Genomic DNA, 17,113 nt, shown 5'->3' with positions numbered 1-17,113 from the left:
CCTTATCTTTCGGGTAAGATAACGTTATATTGGCTATTTCTTGTATCATAATTATGTAAGTCTGTAACAAGATTGAGGTTGGTGCCAATACATGTACAATGAAGTGCCCTAGCATGATATAATCTAAGCACGTGGTGCAGTACAAGTAGTTTTGATCTTTGATCGACTTCAAGTAGACTAGCTTTAGAAAGTTCGCTATGGCCAAATTGAGTGTTGGGACCAGTCTTCTGAAATCCTAAATCTAGGATTTCATTTCCTGTTTCCCCGGATCCATCCTTAAAGTGAATCCCACCTCAAAAGCAAGCATCTCTAAAAGAAAGCATAATGTTCACAGAAAAAAACTGGAGGCAGTTTGAACGAAATCGGACAGATTTATATTTTAAAAAGGAGTATTCGCGATACGTAACCCAATAAGCAGAACACTAAAAAAAAAACTCTTTAGGGAGTGTATTTTAAGCGATTTTAAAGTATGGTGCCTTTTGAACAAAATTTAAAAGTACCTTCGTTTAAAAAAAAAATGTGTACTCCTGTTCACGTTTTCATCTCACCTAAAAACCACCAATTTATCACGCGGCTGGAGTAACGTAATTCCACTTACCTCTGTAAATCAAGTGTTTATGACCAAATAAGCACTTAAACCAAGCAACGATTTTTTTTTTATCCGTTAACTGATGGTGGTGATAAATAAGTAATTATTTGGTCTTTTAAGCACCTTCATTGATTGGTGTCACAGGTTAATCAAGGTTGATGGTAATAATCACGATACTTACACCGGCTAATCGTCTAATTGTTCTGTCCGTGAATCTCTGGTTGTATTAAATCAATAATTCTGAGGTGTCTTACACACCTTTTTTAAATGGTTTCAAAGTTAACATGAATTTCTTGGTGATGATCACGTGGCTCAAACTGATTACTTATCTAAGCTGTGAATCCGTGATATTTAGATGTGAACAATTAGTAATTCTTCGGTGTCTTATAACACCTTTTTTATGGTAGTCAAAGTTCCCATAAGTTCCGCGGTACTGATCTCGTGACTTAAAGGAATCACACTAAGAAATATCCACTACAACTGATAATTAGAACAAATTACATATGGATGAGAAGATTTTCTCTTGAAAAAACACAAATAACTTGCTCAGAAATCATATAGATATCATGGAAAGGCGTAAAATGCGATTTTCCAAGACACCTCTCAGACCCCTGAACCCCCTGAACGTAAACCCCACACACGAGCTAGCGAGCTCCGAATACTGATTCTTAATCTTAGGTGTAAATCTGTGAATTTTTAGGTGTGAAAAATGAATGAGTAATTCTTGGGTGTCTTAAACACTTTTTTAAATGGTTTCACAGTTACCATTTAAGTTCCTTGTTGATAATCCCGTGACTGGTCCGTGGGCCTATTTCCAGTTGAACCAGTTTACACCAGTTAATTTGCATATTGAATATGGGGTGCGTGCAGATCTATGTTTTTTAACAATTTATCTGAATTTACGGCATATTTCTTAATTATTAATGGTTTCGTTAAAGGCAATTCAATTCGAAATTACTACAAAATATAAATTGCCAATTATTAGGACATTTACATTTACAATTACATTAAATTAAACTAAGGGAAACATTAACTATGAACTAAACTAAATTAAATTCAATACAAATAAATTGAACTTTGTTTTCAAGAAGTATCCAAGTCTTCTAATTTCCGATGCCTTCACATTGGAAATTGGAAATCCATACAAACCAGTGATGTTGCCATATGCAGATTAATTAGTACAAGTACAATACTTATACCAAAGATGGTACTTATACCAAGATAGCTCACTCACCAGAAAGTACGTGCTATTGAGTGAAGTACGCACCGGTCCGGAACGGCCGCCATGTTGGAGAGCAGGGTCTACCCGCTTGCGTGCCGTGTGCATAATCCTGTACTCACTGGACCACAGCAGGAGAGATGTATACTTAGAACTGGTCTTGACTATACAAAAAGAAATCGAATTATCGATCTGTCAATCTATACAAGACGGGAAATAAATTTCCCCTACATCTGAGAAATGGAAAAACTAGGAAGTTTTTTAGGGAGGGAGCACTGCATGGGAGAGCGAGTAGAGGTGGAACGAAGTCAACAACATTACCCTTACTGTATTTTGAGCTCCCCGTTACAAGATTCAAGATTCAAGATTTATTTATTTCTTTCCACTTGCATAAAAAAAACATTTCATTCAGTAACAGTAGTAACAAGTTCATCGTAAACTAGCTTAAATACATTAACAATGAAAGAGTTATAAAGACTTTAACAAATGTGGAAAAAGAGGTGGTCTGTTAAAAAAGCACAGCTTGTTACAGGGGGGGGGGGCTATGATCTCAGCCGTCGAACGTTGAATGAACACGAAATGTTGCACGTTTGTAGATGTTCACGAAAGTAACAAGATGGTGTAATAAATTGTTTCCTATTATGCACATTTTTATCGTCATAGCGGTTAGCCTAATTAATTATGCAAAATGCTAATTTTTATGCATTCTACAGAAGACCCTACATATTTGTCTGTAGATTTGTGAAGAATCTAGAAAATGTATTGAATAAATGTTTCCTTCGTTTCAAATTCATGAAGAAACATAATTTTCATATTTGAAAATTCATAGTTAATTTGCATGAATTATGAATACGCAAATTACGTGATCATTTTTAGTTTTTGAAAGTATGTTCAGCACAGTGAGCAAAGCCAAAAACCAATCATTTCACCTACTTTCGAAATGTATCACTTTAGTTTGTATTGGGGGGGGGGGGGGCTCCCAGGGCTTGGGTTAAATTGTGATGTAAGAAAAACTCATAATTTCAATTCTGTATATGCTTAATGATATGTTGAGAAATATGAAACTCACTTTTTTGTTTAAAGTATGCAGTATTATTCTGAAAAGGGGCAATGCTCGTTCTAGTTTCGGGGAGGAACACCGGCGTACTGATGGGAGGAGGGGGCAGTTAAGCCCCCAAATGAACGTGGTTTATTTCTTGTTCAGGGACCCCTCAAAAGCCCCTCTTACATAGGACAAGTGCCCCTTTTCTTTTCTAATAACTGTCCTTTTCCTCTCTTTTCATCTCTGGTGAGTACGTCTTTTCAGGTGCGAGAAATTCCCCTTTTCACCCCTGATAGTTGTGCTTTTTTTTCCTTTGACTGGTGCCCCTTTTCCTTGTAAATAAGGTTAATTTTTCCTTCTTAATAAGAACCCCTTCACTTTCTCTTAAATGCCACTTTTCACCTCTGAAAAGTGCCCCTTTTATCATGACACGAGCACTTTTTCTTTTCTCATAACTGTCCTTTTCCCTTTTGATACATACCTACTTTTCCTCTCTCCAAAACATGCACCCCTAATTCAAGGCGACTTAGAGCCCCGTTTCTTTAATTTTCCCTATATAGAGCTTGCTCGCATTTATAGATGTTATAGTTATGTTAATTTTATAAAAGAAATGTTCAATCTTTCTTCATTAAATTGGGCTTAATAATAATAATATTAGAGAATATTTATGAAGCGCAAAATTTCTCTATGCGCTTTACAATCATGACATATTTGAATATATAAACAACATTAATACAACAATAAATGACAAAGTAGATAGGCAAATGACAAAAAATATTTATGGGAAAGTTAACCAATGCACCTATAATTACACCTAAGTAAAACTATTTGACATTATATATAACAAACAAACACCCGTTATGTCGAATCAACCTCCCAACCTGCAATGGACAAAGCACCTCTAGGAAACCCTCAAAAATAGATAAGATTTCAGGGGGGTTGTCTTCTTTATAAGATGTAATTTTTCGCACTGGGACGTCGCAAATCTTATAATTTTTGCTAGCTTGCTTCGCTTGCTCGAAAATTAATATTCAGACCATCACACCCAACTGCAAAGTATGTTGCTTAATTAAGCAGTATCTTGTACCACGTACAGAAAGAAACAAATATTGATATCATCCCTGGTAGTGTAGTCATATCGGAAATACAGAAAATATGTTTCGAATTTATATGGAAGGGGAAAGATCGAATTAAGAGATTAATATTGCATCAAGGTTATAATGAAGGAGGGTTACGAATGACTAATTTTGATTCGTTTGTAAAAACCCAACGGATAACGTGGGAGACAAGACTATTGTACGAAGAAAAGTCAATGAGATGAAAGCTACACTTTGATTTCTGCTTCAAGATGGTAGGAGGTAGATTTATTTTCTTGTGTAACTATGATTTCAAGTTATTAAGTTTCAAAGTACCTAAATTCTATTGGGAATTGATCAAAGCATGGGAAGAGTTTGATTAGAAGTTTGTAGGAATTTTGAAGAAAAGAATAATCCAATTATTGTTAACAGTAACAATTTCTTTTATTTAACCATAATTTGTGGCTTACACCCAGTAAATAAGATTGAGGATTTTTTTTTTTTTTTTTTTTGATGAGTTGTTTACATTTTGATGAGTTGTTTACATGCAATGTAATTTCAGTCCAAGATATTTTTGTTGAAAAGGGCATGCAGTCAATATATCATTTTTGACATTTGGGGTCAAAGGAAACAAAATTGTTGATGTCCGGAATATTGGGGAATCTATTTTGAGAAGCGGAAAAGGGGATAACTGGAGTTCAGTTGATGTAAAACAATATGATAATCTAATGCAGTTTAACGGTACTGTGAAGCTCCTCAGACATTTATTTTTGAGAAAGGTATATGAATATTTTTAATGGAGAAGTTACAAAATATATTTGTTTTGAAGATTAATGATGGACAGGGGTTTTCAGATTTTTCAAATGAGGTATGTGGGGAGATATTTAGTAGGCCTAAGAAAGTTACTCTTGTTAACAGACTAAGAGAAATTCAATATAAACTGCTTCCTGGAGCAATATATACTAGAGAACACTGATTGAGATTCGGCTTTGTTGAAGATAACTTGTGCTTATTTTGTAAGCAAAAGATTGAAACATATTAACACTTGTTCTGGGAGTGTGTATAGTGCAGTGACGGATGGTGGCCCCTGACAAATAGGCAAACAAATATTTTTTTGTTATTTTTTATTTATATTTTGTTGCTCAAAGGGGGGGGGGGTGATGAGTAAACAAAAAGTAGAGCTCCATACCCCCCCCCCCCCCTCCCCCTCTATTGAGCCCAAAACCAAAAATTAGTGCTCACCACAAAGGGGGAAAGGGGGGGGGAGATCGTTGAACACCAAAAAGGATTGGGTCTTACTATGTTGAACAGGCTGCAAGTCGCCGCCTATTCACAGGCGCTATCCCACTACTGCTCCACACGGGGACTTTTGCCTGCTGCGTTTCCGCCCTGGGCCAGTACGTCCCCCCTTAGACGACCTGGTTGGCCAGTCTTCCGACCAAATCAACCATATCGATGCCGAGCTTAGCGTGGACGCCCGATCGCCATAGAACGACGACATCCAGGACTCCCGCTCTCAAGCGATCCACCAACCCCGACTTCCAAGTAGCTGGATTACAGGCGCACGCCACAACGCCCGGTCGAGTGATATTTAAGTAATATTGACTGCCTTCAGGGCAATACGACATATATCGCCCGAACCGAAGGTGAGGGTGATATATGACAAGTCGTATTGCCCTGAATTAGGCAGTCAATATTACTATTATTAACCACATCAGACATCTAGAGCAAACAAGAAACTCTTACTATCTTATACTCTTAAATTATGTAGGCTACACAGGGTTTCCTAGCATTATAAGTTGCAAAAACATTGTCAAACCAGCACTGTTCATCCAGTGTTTGACAGATTTTCGATACACTGCAAACAGTTTGCCTTGGGTGTGATTGTTACGTCACAATGAGAGTTCGCGCAAAGTGCGCATTTTCTTATACACGATGCGCGATGTAGATTACAATAGCTGATGCGCGATGTAAATTACAACTGGCACTATATTATTGCGCACTAGTTTAACACGCATTTTGCCATTGACTTTTCTGAGCGGGCTAAAATATTTGTCCATTGACTTACTGTATAGCCTATATTGCCCGCCAAATTACACACAAATCGCATTGACTCTTCTGAGCGGGGTAAAATATTTGCGCATTGGTTTTCTGTATAACCTATATTGCCCGCCAAATTACTCACAAAACCCCATTGACTTTTCTGAGCGGACTAATTTATTGTAATTTTGTTGACTTATCCATCAAACCTTGAGGGCAATAACATTTAAAAATTACCCTGCTCAGATGTCTGATACGGTTAATAATAGCGAACATAGAGCAATGGAGATGAGCTTCCGATTTGATTTGCTTTTCCTGTAGAGGGCGCGCGTGTGTGTGTTTTATACGTAGTGTCCCTTTACACTATGTTTACGTAGAAATCCTATGTTATTATTCCCCCTCAGAATATGCCCTTTTTCCCCTCCTTTTTTTATTTTACCAGTGGACATTATCCTGACTGTGACTGAGATTGTATAGTTGAACTTAAATGATAACACCGACCCCGAACAAGTAATGTTTGATGAAAATATTATAACAATCTGTCATATGAATTATTTTGTGTACATATAATAGGTCTACCATTTCCAGAGAAACATATTACCCGAAACAAAATATTTAGTTTTTCATTATTCTTTAATGATGCCATTCATACATAAACAATTCACCTTGTATACAATAGCCAAGAAACGGTAAGAACAGAAATAAAAAAATAATTGCTTGTTTATCTCAGCTACGACAATCCACCTTCATTTGGCTATTTACATTGAGCACCAATTAGAAGAAGAAGAAAGAAACGATTGAATGAAATGAATTATAATTATAACATCCTCCCCCATCTCCCCTTCCCTTAAAATAAAAATGATGATTAGTATTACTTTACCTTACACACGATTCCAAACTGTATTAGCGCCCTCTATAAGAAAGAAGAATGTTCCCAAATCGCTACCTCTTCTTAGATTACCTGTCACTAATTTGATTTCGCTAAAATATCCCAAGATGATCACTTTACAAGGTGTAATACACGATTGTCCAAGGGATTTAGATGGACTTCCTAGTGTAGAGAGCGAGGAGACTTTTCGAAATGAATTATATATTATGACACACCCTTTAGTTAAAGGAGATTTAGTGTCTATGGGAAGAACGTCCTTGTCAACAGAAGTTGATTTTTAAAAGGACCCACAAAAAGAATTATCCAAGGCTTAAAGATACAATGTCCCTTTTGCAGACAACATCACATTATGTAGAACTGTGCAGGAATTATAAATATGTCATGTATGTCCTATCTGTGGAATTTAAACGTTAGCAGTGTCCTAATATTAAAATTATGCAAGGAAACCTGTTTACTTGCTTTACTTCACTGTTAGACACTATTGAGTGACTGACTGACTTTTTCTTCTTTGGTAATAGCATAAATAAAATGAGCTTTTAAGGGCACATGAGCATTTTGTCTACTTCAATAACCCACTACTTGTAATGGCCAAAATTAAACTGATTGAATCTTTGCGCAGCATAAAACATACGATCATTCGGTACAATGGTCTGAAAATCAGACTATTACTTACTGGTTCTGTAGCTCTTAGATCGATTCGACAACTAATAGTCGTTATTTTCCCACTTAAAGACATTTTCAAGCATCCCATTTTTTAGGGAAGTTCTAAATTAGTATTATCTTTTAAATGCCGTTGGAATTTAACCAAAACGAAAGGGCTTGAAAATGTCTTTTTGAGGGAAAATAACGACCGTTAGCTGTCAATTCGACTTATGGGATTGCAATCCTTTTATTAAATTGTCTGATTGCTCTCATGGTATCACAAAGCTAAATTATGTCCACGGTTCAGACTGTTTGTAGACAGTTTGAGGTTAAGATTACAGTTTACTTGCGGCACGAAAGTACATTAGTCCGAACAGCACAGGATAATTTCATCATAATCATGCGTAAATATTCATCCTTTGGGTCCATTTCAGTTGACAAATTCAGCTCTACTGGATGTCATATTTGGATGGAGACGTCAGTGTTGATAAAGTCATATATCTTTCTTTTCAATAAGAACTGTCCGTTTGGCTCTTTCACGCCTGGTGGAAGAAGTGCTAAAAAAACTGGAGTATCTGCGCCCTCTACGGTCGTAACCTTGTTGTATCCATATTGGTTGTCCGGTAAGTGAGCGGTCATGTCGGTTTGTACAAAGCCTGGGCAACACTGGAAACAACAAGAAACAAAGTATAATGGAATCAAAGGCTACTCACATTCTTGGTTTAAGCGTCTGCTTTACGTTTTCTCAGAATTATTAAAGATTGGTCCACCAATATGATCCCGCGGGGGTCAGTTTTGTTTTGCTTTACACGACAGGTGAGCATCACGTGACGTCTCCCGATGAGGTTAACTGTAGTTCATTTTTAAATTGTTTACTTTTTCACAAAAATATGCAAGTGGAGAAGAAATTGAAAAAAATGAGACAAGGAGCAAATGTCCGGTCGCCCCTTTACTTAGTCTGCGGGGAGGAGTTTCTTAATATAAATGTTTGAGAGGGATTCGTCAAAGATATATTCTCAGTGGACCATAATATCGGTGTACCTACCGCATTGACAAGTATATCCTGTTTCGATGCATCTAGTGATATCTTTTCAGCCTGCATCTTTGACAGTAGGATAACACCGAGTTTACCAACCCCATAGGACCATTCTGACCATCCGTTTGCTGCGTTAGTTTCCATCTTGCAGCACCTGCAAATGAAAATGCACGTAGTCCCCATAATACATGTTAGAATTTCCTCTGGCATAAATCATTGTAAATCAAAGCGAATACACGTACCTAATAGATTTGATTACGCTCACCAGGTGCCGTGCTACTGCCGTGCTATGTTTTACGGCTCCATAATTATGACTGTTTACGGCGCCACACAATCACAGGAAGCCCGTGCGATATTCGCAAGAAGTTTTTGCGGTTTTACAAGGAATATAAGCACGTGTCACCTACGTTCATCAACAAACAGGCGGAGATTATTGGACATGTTCAACAGCCACCCACAGGAGCCTGTACGGAAGTTTAAACTTGCAGCGAGAAGGCGACTTGATTAACATGCCAAGATGCTTGGTTTTAGTCGAGAAAGCGAGAAGGTGAGTTGTTTAAACTCACAAAGGCGCCTTGTTTAAGAAGAGGAGGGAAGAACGCGAATCGTTAAAGGTCATCAAGTCACCTTCTCGACTTCAACAAGACGCATTGGCTAACAACTTGACCTCTCGCATTTTCGCCTTAAACAAAACGCCTATGTCAAGTTATATAAGTTGCCTCTATGCTTCACGTTTAAGCGTGCCTGCAAAACAATGTGCAGACCCGTGCTTCGACGCTTTGGAGGGGATGTACTAGGATGTAGCATCATATTTGGCTTGACAGAGTCATCCAAAATGACATCACCTCCCCAAAAGAGTGGTTTTTACGTCATGAACTAATCGTAATTAAAAGGAAGCATGGTTGTTTATTTAAAGAGAAGGTTGAGTTCTGGGAAGAGGTGAAAAATAATTTGTGAGCATTACTCATTCTTATTATGCAAGTGTGGAAGAATATCAGATAAGACATGTTCCCTGAAAAGCATGGCTCTTCAAATGCCTTCATATTCTAAATATGCATGTAACATCGTAAAAATCGGGGGCCGGCTTTTTACGCCACGTGTTCGTGTAGTCCCATATACATCTTTCTGTGTACAGTGTTTGTAATTTTACCAAGACTTGGCCAAGTTTCTTATCATTTTGATGATTCCAGAACCTTGCAATACACACAAATTCTTATATGCTATAATTATGATCAACCCTTTCTTGTCGGTTCCACACCGTTTCTTTCACAATGCAATCGCATGACCAGAACTCAACTTCATCTTTAAGTGAACGACCAAGGTAAGAGGCGAGATGGTTCAGTGGTAGAGCAGTGTTTTCTTAACTGGGAGATCCCGGGTTCGAAAATGCGCAAGTGCCCTTTGGTAAGGCATTAATTGTAATTGTCGAGGCCCTTGGAGAGGCCTTAAAGTCATAGTTTCCCATTACGAGAATACACATGCGTTCTTAGCAGTCAATTAAAATAAACACACCATCATACCAAGTAAAGTTTTCGACTGCCACTACCGTACAAACTATTGACGTATTATAACAGTTGTGTGGGTGTTGTTCTTTCTTTTTCGGGGGGGGGGGTGAAGAAAAACTACTTTTAAAAAATCAATACAGTTGTTTACACATGTACCATTCAATTTTGTTACGGTCACCTCTAATAATAATAATATGTCTTGTTTACCCAGGGTAGCCTCATCAGTATTCATACTGTTCTTTTTGAGTGCCCTGTAATCATATTATTACCCCGGTCATCGGATTCAGGCTTACCCGCACACAATGTACCGGTATGCACATTCTCCACTCCATGGGGAGCATACCAGCCAGGCGTAATTTTACAAGCGCACACTTGCTAATCTAAGCACATTAGCTTTCGCATCCTACCGGGTACCCATTTAACACCTGGGTGGAGAGTGGAAAATATACATCAATGTCTTGTCAAAGGACATTAATCAAGTAAAGGTGGCCCATAATGGATCATGGTAACTGATTTGAGACCTTGGCATCGTTTCTAGAAACCTTCATAAGTAGGCGTAGAAGTTCACCGACATCCCATTGAAATGCATGTTCGATTTAATTCACGTGTTCCATGAGTTGTTGGTGAACTTGTACGTAGGATGGTTTTGTGAAACGCCGCCCTGGTTCAATTGCATTATAATTGTAGTTCAATTCTACTTACTCAAGAAATTCATTCATGAGGTTCACAACGTCCTGCTCTTCCTTAACTTGTCGAAATCTGTTCCTAATTTCTTCAGTTAATTGCTCTCTAAACACCATATATCCTGTCGTGCTGGCTACATTTACAATCCTAGATGACAAAAAAAGAGTAACGGTCGAATTTGTTATGTTTACAATATAATACACTAGCGTAATTTACGAAGGGGTAAAGGGACAATTTCCTCTCCCGACATATTTTCGACGAAGATAAAGATATTCACTCTAACCAGTACCAAGGACGTATATAAGGAATCACTGTTAATGTGAATATATTATGGGCGATGCCCCCTCCCTATAAAGGGAGGTAGTGAATTTAATTTAATGCGAAAATATAATTTTGTTACTAAAATGAAAAGAATCCAAAATGACACTTAACACTAGCAGAGATCATTTATTTAATTGTTAGTCATAGTCACTTACATTACTTATTTAAAAAACCTTTACCAAACCCGAATACAAAATAATGTTTAGAAATAAAAACTTAATTTCTACCTTGTTTTGCCAATGTGTTTGTGACTCCAATCATAATATACTTCAAATGAATTCCATCACGACATACTCACCATCAAACTGGACATCGCCATTACATCATACACGACCTTTTAGCTATTATCGTATACACTCTAAGAAAAAAGGGGTGCAAAATTCGGAGTTTGCACCCTTTACATAAAAATGAACCCTATTGATGGAAAAGGGGTTAAAAAAAAGGGTCAGATTTTGCACCCTTCCCACAAAAATGACCCTTATCGACCCAAAAAGGGTCCAAAATAAAAGTTTGCATATTGCATGCATATTCATGATTACTTTACACGTGTTCACATAAAAACACATTTATCATGATTTGTTAAGCAAATTATGACAATGCACATCAATTTTGTGATTTGTATTTTCTTTCGGCAATCATTAACCAGTAGATTATTTTGTCTGATCATGTTACAATTACATTCACTTTTTAGCAATAGATATATTGATTATAAATCATTATATGATTACTAACCAAGACACAACGTGCATGTTTAATATGTATTTGTGTAAGAACATATTTAATGAGTATTCCTCGAGTATGTGTGCAGGATTGCACCTTTTAAAGGGTGCAGGATTGGACCCCTAAAGGTGCTGTTATTGCATCGGTTTGCACCCCTAATGAAGCAGGATTGAACCATTAAGGGTACTAACATGTCTCCGAAAAGGTGCAAGCTGGAACCCTCTAGGCTCTTAAAGGGTGCAGGATTGAACCCATAAAGGTGCTGCTAGTGTTGAATCGGTTTGCACCCCTAAAGGTGCAAGATTGAACCATAATGAGTACTAACATATCCCCTAAAAGGTTCAATCTGGCACCCTTTTCAAGGGTGCAGGATTTAACCCCTAAAGGTGCTGCTAGTGTTGCATCGGTTTGCACCCCTAAAGGTGCAAACTTGCACCATTTTTTCTTAGTGTGCATGGTGTAAACATATTTAAGTCGTTTGTCGTGTTTGGTAGAAGAGGCTTTGAGACAGATGAAAAGTTTGAATTCTCTAATTTTAAGTATAAAAGCAAAATGTATCTACCCTGTCTGTTTTACATGTATTAGGACAAACATTTTGCATGAAAAACATACCTTCCACCTGACCTCACCAGAGGAGTGAGACTCCGGCAGACGGATAGAAGTCCAAAGAAATTTGCTTCCATGACGCGGAATTGCTTCTCATAAAACGAACTGTTGTCTTTCTGTAAAACAAAGTTTGTGAAAATGATTAAAGAAAGCAATGGCGTATCCAGCAGAACGGTTCAACCGAAGTACCTCTCTCCATCTAGTCATGGAAAGGAATGCAAAACTGCTAGTACCAGGTCAAGGGTACGTGAGACTCAAGCCGGGTAGTACTGAGCCAAATTAGCATTATATAAAGTTACCTGATTCTAGAAATGTACATGCATATATTTTGTCATCAATAGATCAGTTCACTAAACGGTTATTTTTTTTCGGTTACGCATGGCTCTACTGACATGTTACTTTAATGATGCTCATTAACTCTTCCCTTTTTTCAAAGGCTTGCAATTATTTATAGCAACAATCATTGTTTGCGACCTGCCTTTTGCCTTTTAAAAGTCGAAATACAAAGATGACTGGCCTCGAGGTCATGAATATCATAATCATCCCTGTCATTTGAGTACCATAATTGTAACATTTCCACTAATTCCCGTTATCCATTTTATTAAAAAATGCAAACCTACCGATGTACCAATACCAGCATTGTTGACTAGAACATCAATTCCACCATGTTCCTTTTCCAGATGATTCCGAATCGTATCAATGCTTGCTTGATCAGTGACGTCAAGAAGATGAAACTTGGGATCGAGTCCCTCTTTCTGGAGGAGCTCAACAGCGGCTCGACCACGCCCTTCATTGCGTGCAGTCAAGTAAACCACGCCATCTTGTCCAAAATGGCGGCATAGAGCTCGAACGATCTCCAGACCAATACCCTTGTTTGCGCCTGTCACCTATAACGGAAGAAAATAACGATGACATTGCTTACTGTTTAGCCGACATTGTCAAAGTGCAAAATGAATAGAAAAACCTCAGATTTACAAATTAGCCAAGTAACCCGGATTTTAAATAAAAGCATTCTTAAATTTTGAATGTTCAAAAGGAACTCCTTATTCTATTTGTTTCCCGGCAGAAGACAGTTTTGAGCCCTCTGTATCAACGCCCCTATAGCATCTGTTAGGATACTGCTTCCAATTGTATTAATAGAACGAATACAAAATAACCTGTTGAGAAATTTGAGAAATAAAACTCTCACTCTCTCTCTCTCTCTCTCTCTCTCTCTCAGTTAAGTCAAACTAGGCACCGATAAGAAGTAATATGTTGTTAAGGTTTTCACAGAATTACGCCCACTTTTATTAATCAACATGATTTATTTTTCATCAAAAGAAAATTATGTTGAAAACGTGATAAACTACTGCATGATAATAGTACTTAGATACCGAGTCATTATAGAAAAAGACTAAGCGAGAAATATTAGTTGCCGGAAATGCCGGAAATGCCAGCAAGTGGGGGGCTTTTTAGCTACCTGCATAATTGTCAAGAAAATGTCAATAAAATGATCTATCATTTTCCTGTTAGTGAAAACTATCCTTTTCCCCTAATGCCTGTACATTATATGCCAAGTTAATAGTTCAAGTTCAAGTTCATTTTATTTCACATCCAATAAAAATATCATTATAACATTAAAAATACAATTATACAAAATGCAATATATATAAAATATAATAAGAACAAATAAAACAACAACAGTAACACTAAAATTGATTAATGGGTGGAGTAGGGATGTGAGGGACCAGCAAAGGCCATTGACCTATCTAGGCTGGTCCCCTTTTTCTACAACCCCAAAAGTAAAATCTTCAATAATTAAAAGCAAAATATTGACAATATAGACATTACATTAACTAAGACATATAAACACACATACAAGGACAGGCAGAATTAATAAAAGCTAAAAAAAGTATATTGTAACTTGATATTTGTTTGTGTTTAAAATTACGCTTAAAACTAGACAATGTTGGGCATGCTTTGAAAGAATCTGGTAAGTTATTCCAAATAATGGATCCTTTATATTTTATTACTGTTCTTGACAAATTATAGCGAAATGAAGGAACATAAAGTTTGTGTGAATTTCTAGTACTATATTGATTTATATCTCTATTGAAAATAAAATAATTATTAAAACAATCAGGTAAAGTAGTTATATTGTACATGTAAGAGAACATAAAAGCTCCAATACTTATATCATATAGATCATAAAGTTTTAAAAACTTCAGCTTAAAAAACAATGTACCTGTATGTGCTCTATAATATGAGTTTGTTATAACCCTGACGGCTCTTTTTTGTAATAAAAATAGCTTTTGAAGCAGATACGAAGCGCAGTTGCCCCATACAATGATACAATAATTAAAATAAGGCAAAATCATAGAGTTATACAATTGTACAAGTATGCGTAATGGTAAAATATCTTTGAGTCTATTTAAAACACCAATGACCTTTGACAGCTTGTTAGAAATAAAATAAATGTGGTCCTTCCACGTTAAGTTTTCATCAATAATGACGCCTAAGAAAGTAACTTGGTGTACTTGCTTAATTTCTTTACTATTTATACAAATCTTGATAGCAGCTTCATTTACATATTTATTTCTTGTTTTAAAAATTACATAGTTTGTTTTTTCAAAATTAATCAACAATTTATTTGCAAGGAACCACTTGTGTATTTTAACAATTTCAGAATTCAATAGAATATTTATTTCTACGGGATCTTTACCAGATAAAAACAGAGTGGTGTCATCAGCAAATAAAATAGAAGATAAAATATTGCTTACAGTTGGCAAGTCATTGATATACAGTAAAAACAGGAGCGGGCCAAGATTAGAACCTTGCGGCACACAAGTTAAAATAGTGCTGTGATCAGAGTAATAATTACCAAAGCTAACATATTGCTTTCGGTTTGATAAATAATTTTTAATTAAAAGAAGAGGAATTCCTCTTATACCATAAAAACATAACTTATTTATTAAAATATTATGATCAATACAATCAAAAGCTTTGGATAAGTCTAGAAATACACCAATTAAAAATTCATTAAGTTCAAAAGCATTTGCAACTTTATCAATAAAATCAAGAAGAGCATGGCAAGTACTGTATCCCATTAAAAGCAAATTGATTTTCATACAGAATATTATTTTTACTAATAAAACGAGTCAATTGATCACATAAAATCTTTTCAAATATTTTGCTAAAAACAGATAACACAGATATCGGCCTATAATTATTTAAAAGTGACTTATTGCCTTTTTTAAAAACAGGAATCACCTTTGCAATTTTTAGAGCATCGGGGAAAATACCTTGTTCAAAGGAAAAGTTTAAGATATTGCACAAAGGTGTAACAATCATATAAATCGAGTTTTTCAATACCTTAGGGTGAATTTCATCGTATCCTGGACTTTTATTTTCATCAAAATTCAAAACCACATTAATAATATCAGCGTTAGTAACAGGCTGTAAAAACAATAGCTCTGATCGAGGCGAACTATATTCTTCGGTAAGGTTCATCCCTCCTTCGAGTTATTGTTTATGTTAACCATTATTAGTACTACACTCTCATGAATATCATTTAGCAAAAGCGTTCCAGTTAATATATTTGTAAAGCGCTTAGAGACATCGTTGTTGGAGGTGTTGTTGTTTATGCTGTTATCATAAAAATTACTAATACTGATATTACTATTTGGCTCTTTTAATAATGATAAATCTTTTTTGTTTTTAATTATTCAAAGGAGTTAGCACAATAACAGAATAATCTACACTTTAGTACCCGACCAGGCAGGCTGGGAAATAAAAGGTCAAAGCCAAACATTGCCCATGCACAGGCCTCCCCCCCCCCCCCCCCCCCAACTGCTCGAGTGCTCATTAATACGTTAAAACATATACCAACTTATACTTTACATACTTATCATATGATACAATCCTCGAGAAACTATAGACAGCAAAGGTGAAGAGAGAGAGTAGAATAGGGAGGCTGCAAGAAAAATCACACGATTCGGATAATAACTGAGACGCCGTTGCACATATGGTTTTGATTGTAAGTTGTATACACTACAACTAATCATATACCGAGTTATTGTGTGTAGTGGTACGATAGTACTACTAGCAGTAGGTTACGTGAGGTATAATGCAGTATAACCAGGGTATGTGAGTTTAAAACACCTCCCTGGTATAACGATTCATAATATTTACACTAAAACACGTATCATTATAATCACGATACTTACCACTGCCACTCGTACCGACATGTTGTCTCGTGTAGCAATCGCTCCTACAGCATTAGACATCAATCAAATGGTTAAACAAGGGGGAGTTGGAATGGACTGGTTAAACGGTGTTATGTATATCCAGGGCATCACTGGGTATATACTACAGCTGTACATGCATGAGCAGTCTACACGTGCTTTCAACGTACCATTGACATGTCATGAACTATATATCCAGATCAATGGCATTGCAATGTTTGTCAAGTCTGACGTACTGTAGTCTCGACAAAAGGCTTCGCTCGCAAAGTAAATACATACATACATGCGATCCATATCAGCTAAACATTATGTGCATATACATATATGTTTATATCTGATATATATATATATACACATGTGTATATTTTACTAAAGGGGTCATAAGACGGACATTTGGAATGAAAAGGGGAATCATTAAGTAGACATTAATAAGGAGGACAATTTCGTGTCCTCTTAAAGTTTTCATACTTATATATAAATCTCTCTCTCTCTCTCTCTAAATATATATTTATTACGTCATA

At 36.5% G+C, this 17,113-nt stretch overlaps 1 protein-coding gene across 1 annotated transcript; it reads right to left on the bottom strand.

Moving 5' to 3' along the window:
- Window positions 1-7,610: 7,610 nt before the first annotated feature.
- On the bottom strand, window positions 7,611-16,872 carry LOC105447311 (carbonyl reductase [NADPH] 1-like). Its single transcript, XM_011685180.2, has 6 exons — window positions 16,575-16,872; window positions 12,990-13,256; window positions 12,376-12,485; window positions 10,741-10,869; window positions 8,543-8,687; window positions 7,611-8,163 (listed from the first exon to the last, which is right to left on the bottom strand). Exons 1-6 carry the CDS (start codon window positions 16,632-16,634, stop codon window positions 7,957-7,959), a joined length of 918 nt encoding a protein of 305 aa, XP_011683482.2. The 5' UTR covers window positions 16,635-16,872; the 3' UTR covers window positions 7,611-7,956.
- Between the last annotated feature and the right edge of the window lie 241 nt (window positions 16,873-17,113).

This window comes from Strongylocentrotus purpuratus, unplaced genomic scaffold, assembly GCF_000002235.5.
Source record: "Strongylocentrotus purpuratus isolate Spur 01 unplaced genomic scaffold, Spur_5.0 spur5_scaffold_19, whole genome shotgun sequence".
NCBI classification, from domain to species: domain Eukaryota; kingdom Metazoa; phylum Echinodermata; class Echinoidea; order Camarodonta; family Strongylocentrotidae; genus Strongylocentrotus; species Strongylocentrotus purpuratus.
Note: the sequence above shows the minus strand (reverse complement) of the source record. Positions and strands in the feature narration are given on the sequence as shown.